The 25,330-nt window shown below is 38.8% G+C and overlaps 1 protein-coding gene across 1 annotated transcript in view; it reads left to right on the top strand.

Moving 5' to 3' along the window:
- CA10 (carbonic anhydrase 10) overlaps positions 1–25,330 on the top strand; it is a 731,405-nt gene that overhangs the window by 571,160 nt on the left and 134,915 nt on the right. Inside the window, exon 5 of the mRNA XM_078156792.1 lies at positions 1,321–1,506. Within this exon, the coding sequence (XP_078012918.1) occupies positions 1,321–1,506 (186 nt within the window). The remainder of the gene's footprint in view (positions 1–1,320; positions 1,507–25,330) is intronic.

Genomic DNA, 25,330 nt, shown 5'->3' with positions numbered 1-25,330 from the left:
GATGGTACAAGTAAATCAACAGCATAGCTCAAAACTCATCCATGTCATCTAATTTAACTCTTGATTTTGTCCTTTTGAAAGTTTTGACCCACAAAGTGGGTCCACCTAATGTGCTGAAGGCCTTTTTTTTGTCTCTGACCTCACAAATGTACCAGTGGAGCACTTTGGCTGTCCATCTGTCATTCCCCATTCTTACCATTCAGTCAACTCCTCTTCTTATCGTATAATTATCTGATGATGAACTTTACCCCTTTTCCCTGTTGGTTGTAGCCTGCTCATATCCACCATTTTCCTTTCCATTGCTCTCTGTGTGGTACTCAGTTTTCAGTACTTTGGAAGCAGTGGTGTTCCTTATCTTGCTGTCATGGAAACAGTACTTGCAAAATACACCTATCGCTATATGCTGAAAATCTGCTTTTTCTCACGTGCCACTGTGTATGTGAAGCCTTTCTCCATCTTGTCTGTTGAAATCCTTTACAAACAACAGCAACAAATGAAACTGGATTCTGTGTAATTACAAATTACCAAAGTTGGCTCCAGATAAGAGTTGACAAAATATGCCTCTTTCCCTCCTTTATTAGAGATGGGGATTATGTGCGTGAAATATTACCTATACTGTTCAGGGGTGCTCAATGTCTTGGTTAGTTTTACAAATCTGCTGTTTTTTAAATCTTTTTTTTAGTCTTTATTAATAGGCCTGGCTTGTGTTGGGGAGGGGAAGTGATATTTTTGGAGTAGAAGATATTTTTAAAAATATGTAAATGATATTTTAAAATCCTTCCTCTCCTTCAAAATCCAATTCAAATCCTATTTCCCCCATGAATATAACCTTCTTCTTCTTCCTGCCCAATATAGAAGTGATTTCTTCCTCCTAAAATTTCTCATAATGCTTTGCCTGGACCTTTCTTTTGCATTTAGGTATTTGTATTTTTTTTCCTCCTCTCCATCATTGGATTGCAAACTTTTTGGAAGCAAGGTCTATGCTGAACACTGTATTCCTAGGGCCCAGAAACATGCTCTGCATATATAGGTGCTTGATGAATGTTTGATGAATTAATTATTATTAAATCTTGTTTAAGAGCATAAGCCTCAAATTCATTGGAGAAAGTAGCTCTCCACCCACAAGTGCGGAATTCATATTCAATAAATAAAGAAGGAATTATTCAAAATTCAGCCCCCAGGATCATGTGTAAATTATTTCACACCTTTTTTTGAGGTTTATTGCTCCAAATCTGTGAAGAAGTTTAGTGATTATTTTATGAAAAGAAGAACGGGAAGGAAAAAGTCTTTACCTTTATTCTTTCATGGATTGTTTTTCAGGTCAGTGGGACCATGTACAATACAGGGAGGCATGTGTCCCTCCGACTTGACAAGGAACATTTGGTCAATATATCTGGAGGACCCATGACATACAGTCATCGCCTGGAAGAGATCCGGTTACACTTTGGAAGTGAGGACAGCCAGGGGTCAGAGCATCTACTCAACGGACAGGCTTTCTCTGGGGAGGTATGTGAACTGACTGGAATTGTTGATGTAAGCTATTTCCCTTTCCAAGGAGAAAGGAATTTTCATCTAATTGTCATTCACAAGAATTGGTACCTACATCCAGGGATACCAAGTGGTGGATATAGCAAGTACATGCCATATAGACGTCCATAAAGTGCTTCTAATGGGCTGTAGTGGTTCCAGTCTTCTCTTATAATTTAATATGGCTGAGGATGTGCCAGATACCGAGGAAGGATTTTTTTAAAACTTGATTTTTGCTGACTAGAAGATGTGATTCCCATCCTCAGAGAGTTTCTTAGGGAATTGTATTTGAACCATAATTCCTCACCTCTACTATGAACCTCCTTATAACACCCTCTTCTACAACTGGTGAATCGTGTATCATATATCATAGTCTAAACTCAAAAACAGCCCCCCCCTTGCCATATGTATGTCATGGGACCCAGTTTTAATGCATGTCAAATAATTGTCAAATGCCAGACTTGTATGACTGATCTCCTATAAAACAGCTGCGTCATAATGTGTTCCTGTAAATTATGGGTGGCCTTGTGTGACCCCAGAGAAAGCTAAATAGAATTTGTTAAGCTAAGGTCATTTGTGGAGTGATCTTTGCTAAGCAGGTCACCAATTAAACCCATTTTCTTTCCACTAAACTCAAAAGTGATCATCAAGTCAAAGTTCTTTTATAAATAGTACAGCTACTAGTTTCTATTTTTGAGTTTTTAGCAGATATCTTTATCACTCCTTTGGTGTCCCTGAGATAATATCTGTAAGAACACTTTGGATTGGTAAGGCACTACACCATTCACTCTCTTATCCCTTTCTCTTTATGTCAACATTGTACACATATTTCTCCTTTCTCCAAGCCTCTTGCAATAAGATGGCCTTTATTCTTCCCAAAGCCAGTCCCTCTATATGTGCCCTTGATCCCATCCCTATTCATCTTCTCCAGCAGATTATGGTCTCAGTTGTCCTCACTCTCTATCTCCAATCTCCCCTAACATATCAGTTTCTTCCTTACTGCCTTCAAATATGCCTACATCTCTCCCATCCTTAAAAACCTTCACTAGAACCTATCACACACACACACACACACACACACACACACACACACACACACACACTTCATTATTTTATATTTTTTCTCTTTTTCTCAGCCAAAATCCTCCCAGAAAAAGCAGCCTAGACTCACAGTCTTCACTTTTTCTCTGCTTATTCATTCCTTAATGTTTTGCACTTTGATGCCCAACTTCATTACTTAATTGAAACTGCTCTCTGTAATGTTACTAATGATCCCTAAATTACCAAATCTGATGTTATGCTCTTCCCTTAGTCTTCATCCTTCCTGATGTCTCTACTGCCTTTTGACCTGTTGATCACCCCCTCCTCCTGAATATTCTCTCTTCTCTGTGACATTATTCTCTCCCAGTTCTTTTCCTCACTGGTTTGCCACTCCTGCTTAGACTCCTTTGCTAGCTTATCATCCATATCATACTTTTTAACTGTTGATGTTTCCCAAGGCTCTGCCCTGGGTGCTCTTCTGTCTCTACATTTCTCTCTCTAAATTGTTTAAACTGACTCTCACTTTCGCTACATGATTGGCCCTTTTCCTGTTCTAGTCACATGTGGCCGTGATAATCTTTTATGCTGCCTCTTTCATAAAAGCTATGTCATAGCCAACTTAGCCCCACCACAAATATCTTCATTGCCCTTTGAGCCATCTACAGTTTTGATTCTTCTGAGATCATGCTGCTCCATGATCTATAGCCACAAAGCATAATGAGGACAAATCTGATATTGAAAAGATAGGCTTTGGCAGCGGGGAAAAGTTTGAGATCATTAAAGCTTCTATGTAATTTCTCAAGTGTGATCCAATCTGATCTCCCCCTGAGATATCTATACTGCATATCTGAGATATTTATACTGATAGACTAACTCAATGGGCCACCCATCTAAATGGACACAGTATGGAAATGTTCATTCTTCATCTACATTGGTTATTTTCTGTTCTTGATTTCTTTTTTTTGGTGGTGATAGAAAGGGTATTGGGTAACAAAGTAAAATCTCAGATTGTGGAAAAAATCCTGCCTAACACAGTGAACTTTTCAATCCTGTTTGTCCTCTACTTATCCCATTTTCCTATCTCTCTGTCTGTCTAGTTATATACAGTTCCCAAAAATCTTAGCAAAGGTTTTTAAACTATTAAAGTTTAAGAACTGCACTAAAGCTTTTGGGATTTCTTCCATGTAGGTGTGCATGTCTATATTAAGAAACATAGTTATATTACTTTCAAGTACATATTGCTTTCAAGAAGGCTAGCACATAGCCTCATAGAAGTCCTTATAGATTGCCTGCTTTTTAATGAATAAATAAGCATGATTTATAACTAGCTTGCCAGAAGTATGCAAATGGTTACTTCTAGGTACTGGAGGGTACCTAAAAACAAGCTCTTCTATTGAGAATTTAAATTCTGGCATATTGAGTAGTCTGGTTTATATGATTAACTTATATTCCCAAATGGAGAATGGAATTATTAAAGCCAACAAGTCCACTCACTATCTAAATTGTCTTAAAATTCAAATGAGTAAAGTATGAATTAATAAAGCTTTACTGGACTAAAGAAGGGCACCTTAGTGGGCTGGAAAAGAAACTGAACTATAAGAATGTCTTAATCAAGGAGAAGTCTTGTCTGATTATCATACAGAACAGCATGCAGGACTCTAAAAAAACTATCTAATGCAGTGGGGAAAATGGTGGAATCCAAATCAAGAGAAGTGGCATCTAATTCTGGGTCTGTCATTAACTTGTTATGTGACCTTGGGTACATCACTTTAATATCTCTGAGCCCCAGTTTGCCTAGATGTAAAATGAAAAAGTGTAAGGCTCATTAATTTGGAGCTAGAGGAGACCTTGGGGGAAGGCCTTCATTTTACAGATGAAGAAACTGAGACCCAGAGAGGACAAGTGATTTTTCTAAGGCCACATGGTTAGTAAGTAGCAGAGTCAGGATTGGAACCCAGGTTCACTGATTCAGAACTCAGTGATCTTTCTGCCTCATCATGCTGAGTTAGACACAATGATACTTTCCATTTTTAAGATATTTTCCAGGGGTCTTATTTAACCTTATTTTGTGACATAGACCCTACTTTGGCAAGTTGGTAAAACCTATGACCCTTATTCAAAATAATGTTTGTGAATGCATAAAATGAAATATATAGGATTGTGAAGGAAACCAATTATATTGAAATACATATGTAATTTATTTCCCATTCAAGTTCATGATCTATCTGAAAGTACAGGGTCCATGTTAAGAACTTCTGTTCTATGCATTTTGTGCATAGAACACGATGTATTTCTGGAGTTTCCTGGGCAGATCTGAACCTTTGCATTAACTAAAATCCCATTATTTCTCATGCTTGAACATATTCATATTTTGTTGGTGGATTCTGAAGGATCCTTTGAGGGAAACCTGAAGAATGATTTCCAGCAAGTTTATTTACATTGTTGAAGATGAATAATCGAATTACCATCTGTACTATCTATCACTGCCGATAGTGATGAGTCAATTAATGCCTGGCATTTTCACTGGCAATGTGCAACAACAGTTATCTGAAGAGCAGCAGATTAATTGCAGGCTTGTCAAATGATGTTATTGTAATTGATGGTAATCATTTACTTTGTTTTATAAAGCTGTGTGGATGTATCACACAATCACCACCCACGTTTTCACAAAATTATTCATGTCCCACACACAGAACTCCTGGACACCTCCTTGGAGCTCTGATAAATGAACATATGTATGTATTCAGATGTCTATTCCTTTAAGAAATGAAAATTAACAGTCATTATTGAGGAAGGCTTTCAATCTGCTAATCAAATCTGAGAGCCCAGATGGCTGGTTGACATAAAGAAAGTGGCACAGGAAAACAAATATATTAGCAGGAAGGGGGAATATTTGAAAAGAACTTCCATTATTTACTCACTTAGGTATAAATTGTAACATTAACAACTGAGTCTAGACAAAAATAAGCTATCTCGACCACCAAGACAAGATGGCTGTAACCCAGAACTCTGTCTTTCCGGGAGGCCTGGGAGATGTAGTCATGGCAAACAAATGGTGGCTTGCTGGAAGTTACTATCTTAGAGGTCACTCAAAGGTGTCCAGGGATACTGTAGAAACAAGGAGGCAATGTGGTGCAGTAGAAAGAGTACTGCATTGGGAAGCAAAGGAGGTAAGTTCAAATCCTGACACTGCCACTTCACTTCTATATGCTGTTGGGTAGATCACATGATGTCCCTGAGCTTTAGCTTCTACATCTTTTTTTTTTTTAAAATGAAGGAAGTAGAAGCTATGACCTCTGAAATCCTTTCCAAATCCAAATCCACATTCCAATGAATCAGGGAAGATGGATTCAAGTTAGCATGTTGCACTTGGAGTCAGGAATACCATGGTTCACATCCTATCTCTCTAACACTAGATATTTGACCACAGGCAAGCCTTGAAAGGATTCCAAGAGCCAAAGGTGAGGGCAGAGAGGATTCCAGGAATGGAGGAGTCTATGAAAAATCACGGAGGTGGAAGATGAGCATACACACACAAATATACACACACCACACACAAAGCATCACACACACACACACACACACACACACACACACACACACACACACCACATATACATACATACAAAGAAATTTGGGAAGAAAGTGAAGGCAAAAGCATTTAAGGAAAGAACCTTGGAGAAAACAGATCAGAACAATCAAGAATCTTTTGTCAGAGTTCTTTTTATTTCCTAAACTACTTTGCTCTTTGGCTTTAGTTTCCTCATGTGTAAAATGGGAATAATAATACCTGTATAATATCTCACAGGGTTGTTGTGTGACTCAAGTGAGATGGAGAAAGAGGGGGTAGGTACAAGGCTGTACAAACTTTATGTAGCTTTGTTGTCATCACTACCTCTACTTAGCTACCAAAGTGATCTTCTGATCACTTTACACACTGCCCTCCCTACTACACAATAAATTTCAATGCCTCCCTATTACTTCCAGGATCAAATAAAAAATCTTTGTTTGGCATTTATGGCCCCTTTTTATGTTTCCAGCATTCTTATGCTTAACTCCTCTCCATGTATTACAGCAACATTAGCTTTCCTGCTGTCCCTCATTCCTGGAATATTCTCACTTCTACCCTCTAGTTTTCTTGGCATCAATGCCACTACTACTACTATTACTACTACTACTACTACTACTACTACTACTACTACTACTAATAATAATAATAATAATAATAATAGCTAAGATTTAAATGGCATTTTAAATTTTGCAATATACTTTATAAATATCTCATTTTTATCCTCATAATAACACTGGGAGGTGGTGGTATTATTATCTCCATTTTGTGGATTGAAGAAGGTGAGGCCCAAAGAGGTTAAGTGATTTTTCACAAGGTCACAGAGTTAGTGTCTGAGGCAGAATTTGAACTCAAATATTCCTAACTTCAGGAATTCTTAACTACTATGTCAACACATTCTTAACTACTATGTGCTTCTAGCTTCCTTAAAGACTCCACTTAGGCCCCATAGTCTGCAATAAGCCTTTTTCGGTTCCCTCTCCGCCCCACCACCCTGGTGCCTTTCCTCTGAGATTAGATCCCACCAAGACCTCTATCTATTGTGTCCCAAAAATCTTATTGCCGTTTTAAGCTATTAAAACTGAAAAATCTACCAAGATTTTTGAGACACTGTATATATCTCATATGCTGTTACATATTTGTGTGTTATCTTCCATATTATAATGTGAGATCCTTGAGAGCAGATACCATATTTTTGCTTCTCGTTGTATCTCCAGCCATTAGCACAGCACATAATAAACTTCATAAATATTTCTTGACTGATGATAATCCCACCAAAAGAGCCAAGGAGATCAAATCACTAGGTAGAAGAGAGGGTAGAGGCCGGGGTCCAGAGAATCAAGGTACATCAGTTCAGTACAGAGGAGGCTAAGGGTACCTCTTAGAAAATTGTTTGTGTAACTCAGATGATCACCTGTGACGTCTGCCTTCATGGGTCAACAGAGGTCATTCCCTTTGGTCAGGGCATAGGTGTACAGCTATAGAATCTTTCTGATTCAAAAATAAGAGAAATCAAGAAAAAGTCATGGCATTATTGACAAAACAGTGGGATTTAAATCAAAAGACTAGTCCCGGCTCTGCCACTAATTAGATAAGTGACCTTGGACACACCGCTTCCTTCTATTTCATCACTTCATTTGTTCCTAGGTTATATGTGTGGACCTCGAAGGGACCTTAGAGGCCATCCAATACACTTTCCCTGTGCTGCCATTTTACATATGGGGAAATTGAAGCCAAGATAGCTACAGTGATTTGTCCAAGATTGCATATCCAGTTCATAATAGAGTCAAGATTCAAACTCAGGTCTTCCGACTCCAAATCCAGCACACTCTCTATTGTATCATGATGCCTCTTATGTATGTACTACAGACTGTTGTGCCAGATGGTTCTTCCAACTCTGACATTTCATGAGTTTGTGAGTTGATGGAGGACATTACCTAGATGCTTGGAAACTTTCTTAGTAGGTAACTTTCTTAGTAAGTAAGAAAGACTGTATTTCAGCAGTATTAATAAAGCTACAGTTCAGCCTGAAGACAGAGAGAGGGGCTGACTGACCTCTCAGGGTTTCAGCTCTAGGATTCTCTGTACTCAAAACATCTGTTAGGAAGAAGTGGAATAAAAGTGTGAACTGATCCAACCATTTTGGAGAGCAATCTGAAATGATGCCCAAATAGTTATTAAGCTGCCTGCCCCATACCCTTTGACCCAGCAATACCACTACCAGGTCTGCTTCCCAGGATGATTAGAAAAAAATGAAAAGAGCCTATATGTTCTAAAATATTTATAGCATCTCTCTTTGTGGCAGCAAAGACCTGGAAATGTTTGGGATGTCTGTCAATTAGGGAATGGCTGAATAAGTTGCAGTATCTGATTGTGATGGAATACTACTGTGCTATAAGAAATGATGAGCCTGATAATCTTAGGAAAACATGGATAGACTTGCACAAAATAATGAAGAGACAAATGAGCAGAACCAAAAGAATGTTGTATACTGTAACAATGAGATTGTTTTAAGAACAATTTTGAGTGACTAAGCCATTCTGACTATTATAAATACCCAAATTAACTACAAAGGACATATGAAGGAAGACACTGTCTGCATCCAGAGAAAGAGCTGATAAATAAATGGATGCATAGAGGGTTTTACATACACATATACACACACACACATTTGTGTCTAATGGTAGCCATTTCTAGGATGGAAGAGGGGAGAAAAAAAGGGAAAAAAAGAGAAAAAAGAAAGTTACGGATAACTTTATGATATATTTGAAAGAAATAGCAAGTTGTATAGAATAGATTTGCAGTTTCATGTATAGTCATCTTTTTTTTTCTATTCTGCTATGTTATGGATATGTTTGTTTTGTTTCTTAAGTCCAGAATAAAATAAATTTTTTTTAAAAAAAGGTATGGAAATTTTATCACTTTTCTTACAAAATTCTAAATGGTTATCCAAAATATAGAACAGCATACCTGCATGTCTGCCTTTTCACAGCCCCTTTTTCAACACTGACTCTTCTCCCTTTGGGGTGAGAGTGTTACCTTTGTCAATTTATAGGGTGTAAAGTAAAACTTGAGACCTTTTTTCATTTATCCCACTACTAGTGATTTAGAACATGCTTTTAAATGGTCATTTATAGTTAATAATTCTTAATTTGAAAATTATTCATCCTTTCACCATTTATTTATTGGAAGTATGGTTCTTCTTAGATATTTAAATCAATTCACTGAATAAATTTATGTTCCTTGATTAAAAAAAAAAAAGAAATGGAATGTAAGATTACCTATAGCATGTAAACTTAGAACTTCCAGGGAGCAGAGCCAAGATGGTGGAGTAGAGGAAGCAGCCAAGCTCACACAATATTCCCCTCCAAGCAAATTTAAAAATAACACCTCAAATCAAATTCTGGAACAGCAGAGCCAACAAAAAGCATTGAAAACTTCCAAACCCTCAGAACTATCTCTGAAATAGCAAAAACAAACAAACAAACAAACAAACGTGAAGCTTGGGACTGCGCCCCCTAGCCCCACACCAGGACAGAGTCCAACTTCAACATGAAGTTCAAAGTCAAGAAATAGGCTGGAAAAATGAGCAAACAGCAAAAAAGAACCTGACCAAAAAAACAACTATAGTGACAGGGAAGATCAAGACACAAACTTGGAAGAAGACATGTCAAAACAGCTACAAGCAAAGCTTGGGGAGGGATATGAATTGGACATAAGTCCAACAAAAATTCTTGGAAGAGCTAAAAAAATTATTTAAAAATCAAGTGAAAATGGTGAGGGGAAAACTGGGAAAGAAATGAGACTGATGCAAGAAACTTATGGAAAGACAATAGAATAAAAGCTCCTTGAGGGCAAGGACTTATCTTCTATTACTTTCCTTTCCCTCCTCTCCTTTCTTCCCTTCCATCCCATTTCCTCTCTTTTCTCCCCTTCTTTTCCCTTCCCTTCTCTTCCCTCCCCTTTTCCTTCTTCCTTCCCCTTCCCTCCTTTTCTCTTTTTGTACATATATAATCAATACTTAGCACAGTGTTCAGCATACAGTAGTTGCTTAATAATTTTTTTTATTTGAACTGAAACTGATGCTTTCAAGTTGATGCAGATAGGATAGGTTCAAAGCTAGAGAAGAAGACAGGTTAGAAAAGGCATATGGGAAATATGTTGTTGTTTTTAAGGACTAGAAATCAGAAAAGAGAAAACAATTATCTCAGACTGGTCATAAAGTTTATTGAAGCTACAACTTAGGCTGAAAAAAATAAAGTATGAGCTTAGGCCTCTTACAAGAATCAATTATTTGCCTCCTTGAGAGACTGATTCCACTGATTTCAGTTAAAGCAACACAAATTTGTAGGAATAAACAACTAACAGCAAATTGTTTTAAAGTGTGTTAGGGTATGAAAATTGCTGAGGGACATATAATTTATAGCAATGGCCCCATTAGGTGTTAAATGGCTGTGGGGAAAAACTCTACAGTAATCCAATTATCACTTTGCAGTGAGACTGGAGCTAGATAATTGAAAGCAGCTTATACACAGGACCAGAGATCTGGGAGTCAGGAGAATCAAAATGCCCTTCCACCCAAAAGGTACTTGATGGGTTTGAAGAGTGGGGGCATCCAAAGTGGATGAACTACCATATTGGCTATACCAGTAAGCAATTCCTACAAGGACTTCCTGGTGCTCAAGGACCTTGTGCTCATTGATCTATAAGAAAATGAGCAGCCTTCTTTATGCTGGTGTAACTTCATAAAAATTCCAAATAGCCAAGAGAATCAGGTTGCTTTAAAAAGCCTAAAAAATAAAGAATAGTTTAGTATCCACTAACAGCTAAGAAGTCCTTTAGGTAAGGTAGAGTCCTTTCTTTGAACAATTAAAGTCAATTCATCAGGTATTGATCCAATGTCAGCTACTCTGAGCACATTACCATGGTTACTAAACTGTATGGTATGAGGAATTCTTGCAAGTATGCAGGAAAAGTACAATTATCTCCAGTTTTGGGATAAGGAAAGTGAGGCCCAGAGGAGTTAAATAATTTGCCTAACATCACACAGTTTGCAGGGCGTAGAACCAGGATGATAATCCACTAGGTCTTTTGATTCTCAGGCTTTTTAAGAGCTCAAACCCTCCAAAAAAGGCACAGCATCCAACATATGTAAAATATTCTCAGGGCAATTCAAAATAGGAATATGTGTCCAAATATGTGGTGCAGTGTAGAATAGGATGAAAGGAGAAAACAGTGTAAGTTTGGAGAGACAGACAGACAGAGACAGAAAGAAAGAAAGAAATATCGGTAATTATACCTATGGGGCAGCTAGGTGGTACAGTGGATAGAATGCTATGCCTGGCGTCAGGAAGACTCTTTTTCCTGAGTTCATATCTAGCTTCAGACACTTATTATCAGTGTGACCCTGGGCAGTCACTTAACCCTGTTTGCCTCAGTTCCTCATCTGTAAAATGAGCTGGAGAAGGAAATGGCAAGCCACTCCAGTATCTTTGCCAAGAAAACCCCAAACACGGTCATGAAGAGTTGGACACAACTGAAAAACAACTGAACAACAATTATACCTATATAAATATCCCTTGGGGGGGAGGGGAATTAAAGACAATGATTACAAATATATATGTAAACAAGCCTTAAAATGAATATTCAATTAGATTCAATTCCAAAAAAAAATTTATTAAGCACCACTACATGTTAGGCATTGATCACACAATGACCAAAAACAAAAACCCTAGTCTTTGCCCTCAAAGTGCTCACATTCTACTAGCATAAGGTTATTTCATCAATTGGAAAATCATGCAAAGACCACTCTTTGGGGCCTGGAAATAAAATAGCAATACCTGGGTTACTGATTTGAGAGACTGGAGAAAAGTCCAGAGGGAGGAATGAAATGGAGAGAAAGGAAAAGAGGCCAAGGCAACAGTTCTAATCCTGGTTATAAAATGAAGATAAGTTCTACATTATCTATTTCACATGCTTGTTACAATTACAGCAATTTATAAACCTTAAAGTACTCTATAAATCTAATGCATGACACTCTGTTAGGTACTATCAGGCATATAAGAAAGCTTCAAGCTATATTCTTTGCCTTCAAGGAATATATAATCCAGATTGGGAAGAAAAAGCAGAAACATATAAACAGTGAATTGATAATACAAGATATAAATAAGAGTTCATTACAAAAACATAAGAAACCCTCATGGCAATCCTTGAGACAAGGCCAAATGAGTGGCATAGATAGTAAACACTGTAGAAATTCAGAGAAGGGGGGCAGAGCCAAGATGGCGGCATGAAAGCAGTGACTTGCTTGAGTTCTCCCCCAAACCCCTCCAAATACCTGTAAAAAAAATGGCTCTAAACAAATTCTAAAGCAGCAGAACCCACAAAAAGACTGAGTAAAACAAATTTCCAGTCCAAGACAGTCTGGAAGGTTGTTTGGAAAGGCATATAGCCCCTGGCTGGGAGCTGAGCGCAGTGAGACATGGGCGCCCGGCCACAGCGAATCTAGAGCAGGCCTCAGAGGACTGAATCACAGGCAGTTGTGGTGGCTTCCAGACTTTTCAATCCATGAATGCCACAGATATCTTAGAAGGTCAGTGGGAAAAGTCTGTCTTTGTGGTGAGAGAAGAGCTAGGTCAGAGCCAGTTCCAGAGCTCAGAGTGCAGGCACCAGGGCAGTGTCTGTGTCCTGAGCTTCCGGCCCACAGACTGAGGGGGAATCAAATGGCTGATCAGAGAGGATCTGCAGGGATATCTTTGCTGGTGCTGAGGCAGGAATCTCTTGCTTTGCCCATGCTTGGATCTGGGTCACAGTTCTGGGTGGCGGTCCTGGGGTGAGGAGGAGCGCTGGCACAGTGGAGCTTGTAGTGGCCATGAAGAGGAAACCCTCCTCACAGTTCCAGGAGAGAAAAGACTGCTTGTGGCCTGTCACTCAAAGACCAGAGCTCAGGCCAGGAAAAGAGTAAACACCTCGACCTTTATCATACCACCTTGGAAGAACTGAAAATTTACAGGTCCCTAGAAGTAGCTCTGAAAACAGCTATACAAACCCTGGAAGCTTGGGACAGTACATTCTCCACATTGGAAGCAGACTTTTACCTTAACAAAGAGTTTAAAACTCAAGTAGTTGGCTGGGATCATGAGCAAACCTAGCAAAAAGAGTCAGACTATATTATCTTACTTTGGTGACAAAGAAGATCAAAACATACAACCAGAAGAAAACAACAAAGTCAAAGCTCCTACATCCAAAGCCTCCAAGAAAAATATGAATCCGTCCCAGGCCTTGGAAGAGCTCAAAAGGGATTTTGAGAAGCAAGTAAGAGAAGTAGAGGAAAAACTGGGAAGAGAAATGAAAGTGATGCAAGAAAATCATGAAAAACAAGTCAACAGCTTGCTAAAGGAGACCCAAAAAAATACTGAAGAAAATAACACCTTAAAAAATAGCCTAACCCAAATGGCAAAAGAGGTCCAAAAAGCCAATGAGGAGAAGAATGCCCTAAAAAGAAAAATTGGCCAAATGGAAAAGGAAGTCCAAAAGATTACTGAAGAAAATACTTCCTTAAAAATTAGAATAGAGCAATTGGAAGATAGTGACTTTATGAGAAATCATGACACAGTAGAACAAATCAAAAGAATGAAAAATTAGAAAACAATGTGAAATATCTCATTGGAAAAACAACTGACCTGGAAAATAGATCCAGGAGAGAGAATTTAAAAATTATTGGACTATCTGAAAGCCATGATCAAAAAAAGAGCCTAGACATCATCTTTCAAGAAATTATCAAGGAAAACTGCCCTGATATTTTAGAACCAGAGGCAAAATAGAAATTGAAAGAATCCACCAATCTCCCCCTGAAAGAGATCCCCAAAGGAAAACTCCTAGGAATATTGTAGCCAAATTCCAGAGTTCCCAGGTCAAGGAGAAAATATTGCAAGCAGCCAGAAAGAAACAATTCAAGTACTGTGGAAACACAATCAGGATAACACAAGATTTAGCAGCTTCTACATTAAAGGACCACAGGGCATGGAATATAATATTCCAGAGAGCAAAGGAGATAGGATTACAACCAAGAATCACCTATCCAGCAAAACTGATCCTTCAGGGGGAAAATGGTCATTTAGTGAAATAGAGGACTTTCAAGCATTCTTGATGAAAAGACCAGAGCTGAATAGAAAATTTGACTTTCAGATACGAGACTCAAGTGGAACATAAAGAGGTAAACAGGAAAGAGAAATCATAAGAGACTTATTAAGGCTGAACTGTTTACATTCCTGCATGGAAAGATGATATTTATAACTCATGTCAGTATTAGGGTAGTGGGAGGGGAAAAATTATATGTATGGATAGATAGATAGATAGATAGATAGATAGATAGATAGATAGATAGATAGAGGGCACAGGGTGAGTTGAAGATGAAGGGGTGATATCAGAATAAAATTAAGGGTGAGAGAGATTATACTAGGAAAGGAGAAAGGGAGAGGTAGAATTACATTATCTTGCACAAAACAGACAAGAAAAGGTTCTTACAGTGGAGGGGAAACGGGAAGGTGAGAGGAAATGAGGAAATCTTATTCTCATAGGATTTGGCTTAAGGAGGGAATAACATACACACTCAATTGGGTATGGAAATCTGTCTTAACCTACAGGAAAATAGGGGAGGAAGGGGACAAGAGAGCAGGGGGATGATAGAGAGACGGGTAGATTGGGAAAGGGGTAATCAGAAGGAAGTACTTCTGAGGAGGGACAGGGTCAAAAGAAAGAATAGAATAAATGGTGGGGGCAGGATAGGATTAAGGGAAATAGAATTAGTTTTTGACAACATGTCTACTATGGAAGTGTTTTGCATAACTGCACATGTATGGCCTATATTGACTTGCTTGCCTTTTTAATGAGGGTGGGTGGGGTGGGAGGAAGGGAGAAAATTTGGAACCCAAAGTTTTAAAAACACGTGTTTAAAAAAGAAATGTGTTTCCACATGCAATTGGGAAATAAGAAATACAGGAAATGAGGTGCAGAAATCTATCCCGCCCTACAAGAAAATAGAAAGGGAAGGGGATGAAACAACAGGAAGGAGAGATAGAAGGGAGGGCAGACTAGGGGAAGGGGTATTCAGAATGCGTGCCATCTTGAGGTGGGGGAGGGGCAAGATAGGGTGAAAATATGGAATTCAAAATCTTGTGGAAGTAAATATTAAAAACAAAAACTAAATAAATTTATGTAAAAAAAAAAAGAAAGAAATTCAGAGAAGGAAAAGAAATATTTGTGTGCTGAAATATTTTTTGAAGGCTACTCTAATGAGAGAGGATCTTGGTTTCCCTACTATATTGTTGAAAATAAAGCATCATCTTTGGGATCTCTTTGTTTTATCAGGAACTACTATAGAGGTTGGCAAACTATGGCCCTTGGGGCAATTCATTTTCAATGTAAAAACCATTCTTATTCTTTGAGCCATGAAAAAAAAAAAAGACAACAGGCCAGATTTGGACCAAGGGCCACAGTTTGCCTACAGCACCAAATTAAGCACTATATCTAATAGACATTTAGGAACAGACATATGTCTAATAGACATATAGGAAACAAAAATTGAATGAATGATATCACCAAAATAAATCTGACTATTACAGAGTACTAGATAACCACCTCCCTAGCCCTACTCCCCAGGCCATCTGGGTCGGATAGAAGCCATGACCTCTTAGGTATTAGCATCTAATTAATATTTCCTCTTCAACCCCTTGTAGGGTTGAGGCTCAGTGAAGAACTGGTTTACTTCTTTTCCTCATACAAATAGGTAATCAGGCTCCTTCATGCAATTCACAGGAAGCCATATCTCTCTCCCTTCCCCCACTCCACCAAGAACAGAGGCAAGACAACTTTATCTATTACCCATGGTTGACTGACAAGCCCAAGGTAAAGTATACAAACTCACATGTGAGGAAAATGTAAACTGGTAGGAAGCCAGTTAGATACTTGAGTAGTATAAAAAGCCATTCTGCAAAAGTAATTCAAGGCTTACTGAATAAGCATTGCTTAGCAAGCTGGGTGGAGGTTGGAGGAGAAGGGTCAAATACCACAGAGATAATAAATAAGCAATAATAAGAAGTTGATGATTATAGTGCTTCTACAGTATGAATAGCCGTCCCCATTTTTTATCTCACCAGTTGATCCAATATGTTTTATGGCCAAGTACAGCTCCAGTGACTTGGATATGTACTGCCAACTATAATCCCTACTGTTCAAGATCTTAAATTTTGAAAATATTCTATGCACCCTATAAGAGGTGAAAAGTAAAGCCTGACTTGATATCCATGCTAGAATATGACAATTAAATTTAGGGGACAGGAGATGCAGATGTTTTTCAGATGTTCCCACTATCTGCATGAAGGTCCATATTTTTAATGTAAAGAAAATAAATGTAAAGGTGAGAGTCAATCAGATTAATCACTTCACTCCATCTGTTATTCATCCTTTGTTTTCAAAGAGGACCAATGATATCACAGGTGATATCTTGACTTGCTTGTGAATTGTATTTAAGTGAGGCAGAATTGCACAAAGTAATCAGCCTCACTCTCTCTTCCTGAGTCATCAAAGTCCAATGGCAGGACAAAAGTCAAGGCACCTGGTGATGGCCCAAGATGCAGTGGATGACCTTGGCATTTTTGATGTTTGACCAACCTCTAAGCACTCCACAGAGCCTGATCCAACTGTTTTCATGGCCATTGGAACAAGTTGTTCTTATCCACCCATTCTAACGGGAAGAGCCATTCACATGCTTTGGAGTAGCTATCAATCGCCCTAACCTACTGACAAGTTTGAGACCTGTCAGTAACCCTCAAGTAGGTTTAATCTGCCTGCCAAGACAGTTTTTACCAGGGTGTGGTTGCTGTGCATGCTGCAGCTTCTTATAGCCACAGGTGAGAGTTGAGTGAAAGGTGGGCACCAAAGGTGAATAAGCAACCCTGAAAATGGCTCAGCAGCCTTCACCACAGAGGTCCTAGTCCTCCTGAACACTCTGTATATCAAAGCAACTAACAAGATGCTCTACTCTGATACCTTCAATGAGTGAGAACTCTACTGAAGGAAGCAATCAAAAAGGCATTAAGCAACCTATGAAAAGTTACTTAATTGATTTGGAAGGGGTAAAAGCCATTGGGCTGGTACAAAGGAAGAATATTAGGATTAATTGAATAGTCAGATATGCCCTGATGGGGTTTGGGGTAAAAAAAAAATGACAAGCTAGTTCAGAATTGGACATTCCAGTGTTAAGCTGGCCAGGACTTGTAGTAACTTCAGCCATGTCTCTGAAAAAGGAATCTTAGGGTGAGGGTAGGGAGCAGAGGAGAGCGACCTTCACCAGAGGATGACCTTGTGAAATTCGAAAGGTCAGAGGATTTGGGATCCTTCATCTTCAATGCTGAGTGTCTCTGGAGTAGCAGTGGCTGACAATAGCGATTGAATCAGTAGCTGAAGACATGTTGAAGACAAACTCAATGCCATGAGCAAAAATAGCTTCAGGACTGTACAAGGAGCTCAGTAAAAAGCTTTGCCATACCTAAAGGGAACTTTATGAGGGCTTCAGGAAGGAGAGAAGAGAACTTCCAGTAATCATGAGCTGTAAGTTTGCCCCCTTGCCACACACAGGAGCTCTCTGAGCTCAATTCCACTTTCCCTTAGACTCTGCATATACTCATGGGAAAATGTGACCCAGACTCCTGGGACAACGTTTTGTACAAATTGCTTTTATCCCACCACCTTGGTAAATACTTCTTCCTAAAAGCTAATTAACTCTGACTAATTGATATCAACTGCATCTCAGTGTTGATGGGGAAAGGGTGTGGATGAAGGAATTGTCAGCAACTTCTTGTTCAGTTGTTTCACAGTTGTGACCAACTCTTCGTGACCCCATTTGGGATTTTCTTGGCAAAGATACTAGAGTATGCCATTTCCTTCTCTAGTTCAATTGACAGATGAGGACACTGAGGCAAACAGGGTTAAGTGACTTGACCAGGGTCACACAGCTGGTAAGTGTCTGAGATCACATTTGAGCTCAGGTCTTCCAGACTCAAGGCCTGGAGCTCTATCCACTGTAGCACCTAGCTGCCCCTGCTGTTGTCAGCAATAGCATTTGAAAAAAACAATCTCAACCTCTCAGTGTTACTCCTCATAACTTGAATGGAAAAGTAGCAGATGCCTTCACAGTACATAACTTACCATTGCAAATTGGGATTAATATGGTAGCACTAGAGCTTGTGCTATAAATACACATTAGTTAAATGTGAGATAATTTGAGAAGGAGGGCAGTACTAGTCTTAGAAAGTTGTCTGGGGTGGGGGGGCACAGCTAGGTGGCACAGTGGATAGAGCGCCAGCCCTGAAGTCAGAAGGACCTGAGTTCAAATGTGGCCTCAGACCAAACGCTTGATACTTACTAGCTGTATGACCCTGGGCACACCCCAATTCCCTTAAAAAAAAAAAGAAAGCAAGAAAGAAAGTTATCTGGATCACTGAGAGCTTAAGTAGCTTAGCCAGGATCACATAGCCACTATGTGTTAAAATCAGACCTGAAATCAGGTCTTATTGGGTTTGAGGCTGGCTCTCTAATCACTAGGCCACACTTATTCTGACATGTATATAACTCACATTTATATAGTACTTTGTATAACTTATTAATGTATTAATTGATTAATGTATAATTAATGTACAAAGTATTTTCATTTTAACCTCCTAGATATAGATTAAATAGGGGATTATTATCCCCATTTTATAGGTGTTCTGGGCAGAGTTCCTGCCCCACTCGAGGTCCCTAACAAAGGGACTACCCCAGGAAGAAGAGCTCACCCTGTCCCATGTCTCTCCCTCTTTGCCTTTGGATGAGCAGAGTCGAGATCCATTGCTGATAGAATGAGGAGAACATTTACAAACAGGCACAGCAGCAGGAAGAAGGTCCTTAAGTGAGTTTCAAAGCACAAAGGATTGTTTTGTGTGCCCCGCCCCAGAGAGTTTGGAAGTTGGGGGATAAGGGGTGCTGATTGAGTAAATGAAGGATTAACGCTTAAGAGACTTTCACCCAAAACCGCTGTTGATGTCACACATGAGGCAGCAATATTGAGGTTTGAGTGTTTTAAATAAAGTGTGAAGGTGAGTTTAGGTCATTGTCACCAACCCTCTCAATATGCCCTCAAATTAGTAGTCGTCACTTTGCTTGATAAAGAGAAATAGGAAGGGAGTGGTTGAGAGTTAGTGAGGACTAGAGAAAATGTCTAGTCTTCTATCTTATTGGTCACATGCCTTTGCTTCTAACATGATGGAGTGCTAATAATATCATACCAAGAATCAGAGAGCAACTGTGATGTTGTCTTTATTCAGCCTATATCTCATAACATAGAATAACTCTCTAATATTTAATAATTGTAGCTTCTATATTATTGCAAGATGAAATAAAAAATGCCAAGTCAATATATGACGACACCATTCAAAATTAAGCAGTTGAAAATTCCCAGATTCATTTGCCTTGATATATCAATAAACTTTCTCTGAAACAAAGCTAATCGTCTCAATGGTGCAGATTTAATTGCTAGTTGGTTGACAGATAATAAAAAAAAACCCTACAGATTAAAATATGAACTAATTATGGTATTCAATTCCATTTACTTGATTTCATGTTCCATTAATTTTTTGTATCATTTGTGGTGGAAACTCTAGATTTATATTCCCCTTGCCCCTAGTGAGTTATGCCATTGAGTTGCCTGTGGCATGCCCATGTTCCAAATGGGTTGGAAAGGGCAGAATTCTGGGCAGTAAATATTTAGCAGGAACAGCCCAGCATACGGTAAGTGAAGGTAATTATACATTCTCAAATACCATACACAGCAAGTGTATATAAATCTATCCAAATATCAGCAATGCCAAGATCTAATGACTATTCATTGGATTTTCTTATTAGATCCATGAAAAGTAGTTCAATGGAGCTAGTGAAGGTGATGGTAGGGGCCCAGGGAATAGCCTCCTTCAGGGATCTGTAAAACTACCTATTGAGGGCCAAATCTGGCACCCATTTTTGTGCTGCATGGGAACTCAGAGTGTTTTTTTTTACATTTTTAAATTCAATAAAACTTTATTTAAAAATATAAAAATCATTATTAATTCCTGCCACCAAAAAAAAAAAAAGACAGCAGGGTGGATTTGGCCTATGGTTTGCCAACACCTGGCCTTGTGTAGTGGGAGCCATAGGCTCATAGAACTAGGACTAGTAAGGACCTCAAAATTCATCAAAATAATGCCCTCATTTTACATTTGAGGAAACTGAGTCCCAGTGAAGTAAAGTGAGTTGGTCAAGATCACAGACTCAAAGTAACAGAACAAGGATTCAAAAGTAGGCATTCTTATTCAAAATCCATTACTCTTTCCACTTCTGAACTTGGCTCTGCTCCTCATTACCAATGTGAATTTGGTAAAGTCACCCTCTCTCTAAGACTAAGTGAAATCCTTTGTTAAATTATGTTTTGGGACCAGATAGCCTATTTACCTCCTCCCAATTCTAACATTCTAGGTTCTCCAATTCAATAGAAATCCATTTTGCCATCATACCAACAGTAAGCTAAGGTAGAGGCATATTTCTCCAGATGGCATCATCGCAATATACAGTGTGGTTTTTGTGTCCTTGCTTGTCTGTATTTTATTCACTAACAGCTCAGCTTTCTTAGTTTATATCAACACATTGCCACAGAGTTGGACAGCCCCTTGAAGTCATACATATGTGTGAAGTTTTATTTTAACTCTTCTTTAAATATATATAATATATGTATGCATATACACATTTACATATATACATATGTATCTGTGAATGTGTGTACATGTGTGTATATGTGTGTATATGTATACATGTATGTATATATGTTTGCATGTATATTAACCTCCACAAAATTTGAGGACTATATCATCTTGCTTGACGGTTGGCTCTAGTTTTAAAGGAACCTTACTGAATGCATTTTCTGACCTTGAAACTATTTGCTGAGCTTGACATTTCTAGAATCAACTCTGTAAGTGAATCCTGCAGGACCTCTTTGGCAAAATGAGCTTAGCCAGGAGGTTTTAAATTATAAACCAGGCTGGGAGAAGATGGAGGGAAGGGAAGGAAGCCCAGCAATCACCAGTTATAGGATCAGCAGTAGGGAATTTGCATGATGGTTTTTCAAATAAAATAATTTTTCTGCTCCAGGAAACACTGGTTGTATGAGGGTGCCAAATGAGCTTCCCAGGGTAGCTGCCAATTTTTCACTGGGTCATAGATTGATAGAATGTCAGAGTTGGGATCACCCTTAGAGATTATCTAGTACAACCTTACCCTCCTCCATTTTGCAAATGTGAGAACTGGGGCCCAAAGCTGAGAAACAGCTTGTCCAAGGCAACATAATAACAAAATGAAAACCTAGATCTCCTGAATGTCCATCTAACACTTCTGAGAGTTCTTCCATGGGGCTTAGTATCTTCTACAGTTATTTTACCTCCCTTTTTGGAGCAATTTTTTCCCATCACTTGCATACAAGAGTTAGTTCCTGCCAATATCATGATTGAGTCTAAGAGAATGCTTTCTACTGTGCTCAGCAACCAATTTTCCAAACACATACACACACATGCACATGCATGCACACATACATATGCTCACACACAGACACACACACACTCACAAAAGAAAGCAGAGAATGATTTCCATCTCTTATTATACCTCTCACCAATCACCCTCTACGGTGGCATTACTCGGAATGTTGGAGCAGTGGAGCTGCACTGTGGTAGAAAATGCAAAGACAAGAAAGAACAAACACATTTATTTACTTCGAGAAGCTCTATATTGTTTTTCCTTAGCAGCAACCAAAGGAATTATAATGACAACAGAAACACAGATGCCATGTATGTATATACATATATATATACATATACATATACATATACATATACATATACATATACATATACATATACATATACATATACATATACATATTCATATATATTATATATATAAAAGAAATGCACACAGTTAGGCCACATATGTATATATGCATACATATAAATATATGTAGTTTGAGAGCTTATATGTATAGGTATGCATAGACTTAGGTATAGACATAGACATACATATTTTGCATGAGTAATTCCCTCCCTTTAGGGTATGCTTGTATCAAAGGTCAGGGACTATAAAACCTAGAAATATGATATGTATGTAGGAATATAAATACATACATATCTATACTATAGTTCTATAGTAAATATTATACTATTTTATATTATAATAGTAACACATAGTGTATGATAGTAAATTTTTAGTTGTTTATTGTTTAGTCGTTTTTCAGTCATGTCTGACTCTTCATGATCCCTGTGGGGGTTTTCTTAGCAAAGATACTGGAGTGGTTTGTCATTTCCTTCTCCAGCTTATTTTACAAATGAGGAAACTGAGGCCAACAGGGTTAATTGACTTTCTTGCCCAGGGTCACACAGAGAGTATCTGAGGCTGGATTTGAATTCAGGTCTTCTCGACTCCAGACCCAGTGTTCTATCTACTGCTCCACCTAGTTGCCCCATCTTGTTGCTAGTATCAACCAGATTTAGCAACTAATTTGGATTGAGATGGCATTATTACCAGAGAGGGAATAGTAAGATAACCCTACTGTTGGGAATCTGGGTAACTAGAAGAATAGCGGTATTCTTGAAAGATATAGGGAAATTTGGAAGAGGGTGGGCTTTGGTGAAGAAGACACTGAATTTTGGACACATTGAGATTAACACCTATGGAACATCCAGGTGGAAATGTCCAGTGAGCTGCTAGTTATGTGGGATTAGAGCTCAGAAGTGTAAAGGCAAGATAGGCAGATTTGGGAGTAATCTGCATAGAAATTATAATTGAAGTAAAGGGAACAGATGAGGATCTGAGAAGGTATATAGAAACAAGAGAGTCCAGGACAGAGCCCTTTGGCACAGCCATGTAAAGTGGATGGGACAAGAGTGATGTTCTAGCAAATGAGTTATCAGACAGGTAGAAGTAGAATCAGGAATAGAGCAATGTCACAAAATCCCAGGGAATAGAAATAATCCAAAAAGTTGGCAATGGTAAAAAAAAAACAATGCCAAATACCGCAGTCAAGCAGGATGAGGACTAATTCTTTTTTTTTGTAATACAGAATACCATTAGGGAAAGAATAGATCAGTTTTCTTGCACGTGATCATGTAGTACTGCTGGTACCCACAAATTCAGAGTCTATTGAAGATAGGGATAGCTAGGTGGCACGATGGATAGAACACCGGCCCTGGAGTCACAAGGACCTGAGTTCAAATCCAGCCTTAGACACTTGACACTTACTAGCTGTGTGACCCTGGGCAAGTCACTTAACCCCATTGCCAAGCAAAGAACACAAAAAACAAACAAACAAACAGCGCATATTGAAGATCTATGGAAAAGAATCCCACAAGATGAAATATCTTGGATGAGTTGCTGTCAGCAACTAGTTGTGGTCACACAACCAGTATGGAAAAGAGATAGAATTTAAACCCAAGACTTCTTGACTTAAAGGGCAACTCTCTGTCCACTCTGCCCCGCTTGTTAAACAGTTTCATACTTTAGTTCATTTTGGCCTCACAACAACTCTGTGAGGTAGGTACTGCAGGTATTATATGTCTACATTTTACAGATGAAGCAACTGAAACTCAGGGATGTTTGTTCTTGTTCAGTCATTTCAGTCGTGTCCAACTCTTCCTGACTTTCTTAGCAAAGATACTGGAGTGGTTTGCCATTTCCTTCTCTAGCTCATTTTACAGATAAGAAAACTGAGGCAAACAGGGTTAAGTGACTTGCCCAGGGTCACACAGCTAGTAAGTGTCTGAGGCTGGATTTGAATTCTTCCTAACTCCAGGCCCAGCACTCTATCCACCGCACCACCTTGCTGACTCTCTGGGTTATTAGGTGGCTACATAGCTATGAAGTGTCAGAGGTGTGATTTGAATCCATTTCTTCTTTACCTTAGGTGCCATATACTTTGCATCTACCAAGCCCACTACACAAACCAGGTGGCAGGTTAAGAAATACTCTGAGAGTTCACTGCATACATTTACTTTTATATTTGCGTGTTCTCCACCCAGATACTTCTTCCTAGGTAACTGTACCATAGGGAAATGTCCCATCTGTATCCTCCCTTACTCCTGTCAGTGAATTCTATTGGTTGGTCAATTCAGGGGTTCCGGCATAGAGAAGCTTCCAAAGGGCTATAAAGAATCTGTCTTAAGGTAAGCAAAAGCCCAGTCTGAGTCATTCCTTCACCCTGAGGGTGTGCTTATGTCAGAGGACAGGGACTCCAATACCTAAAACTAGGAAAACACAAACCAGTCCCATCATACTTGACAGGGTCTGTAATGTCACTGATGTGGGCACTCCTTCTTAAGGTGCTAATTGAAGCTTCCAAGATTTTTCATCTTGTAGGATTCTTTCCCGTGTCTTTCTGAAGACAGTCAATACACTTTGAATCTTTGGGGACCAGCAGTACTACTGCTGTCCATATATGACACCTTGTATTTACTACATGACCATGTGCAAGAAAATCAATCTGCTCTTCCCCCAATGGTGTGGATCCATAGTGAGCCCAGGCATGATGATAAAGAAGCAAACACAAGAAAAACAGGTCAACCAATTAACATTTGATACTTCAGAAAGACCAATAGCCTGTGGGTATATCCATTCCCTGCCTGTTTTAAAATCAAAGGCACTCACCTATACTATTGCCTTGAGTAAGCTGATTCACTCTCCTGGCCTATATTACTTGACCTATAACTCAGAAAGGAGGCACTGTGGATAGTGGAAAGAGTACTGGCTTGGGAGCTAGGAGACCTAGGTACTGATCCTATCTATTCCACTAGCTAATTGAGTGATCTCTGTTAAGTTTGTTCCCTTCTCTGGGCCTTAGGTTACTCCTGTATAAAATGAGAAAGTGCCCTAGACTCAGAATTAGGAAGCCCCATGCACCAGGAAGACCTCAAACACTTACTAGTTGTGTGGCCCTAGGCTAGCAACTTAATCTTTCTCAGTAAGTCCACAAGTATTAAGTAAACATTAAGATGTATCAGGAATGTGCTAAGGGCTTGAGATACAATTAAAGTCAAAAAGAGTCTCTCTGCCTTCAAGAACATTGAATTCTAATGGGGAAAACAGCATGAA

The sequence above is a fragment of the Phascolarctos cinereus genome, unplaced genomic scaffold (genome assembly GCF_003287225.1).
Source record: "Phascolarctos cinereus isolate Bilbo 61053 unplaced genomic scaffold, phaCin_HiC Scaffold_5;HRSCAF=322, whole genome shotgun sequence".
Classification (NCBI taxonomy): domain Eukaryota; kingdom Metazoa; phylum Chordata; class Mammalia; order Diprotodontia; family Phascolarctidae; genus Phascolarctos; species Phascolarctos cinereus.
Note: the sequence above shows the minus strand (reverse complement) of the source record. Positions and strands in the feature narration are given on the sequence as shown.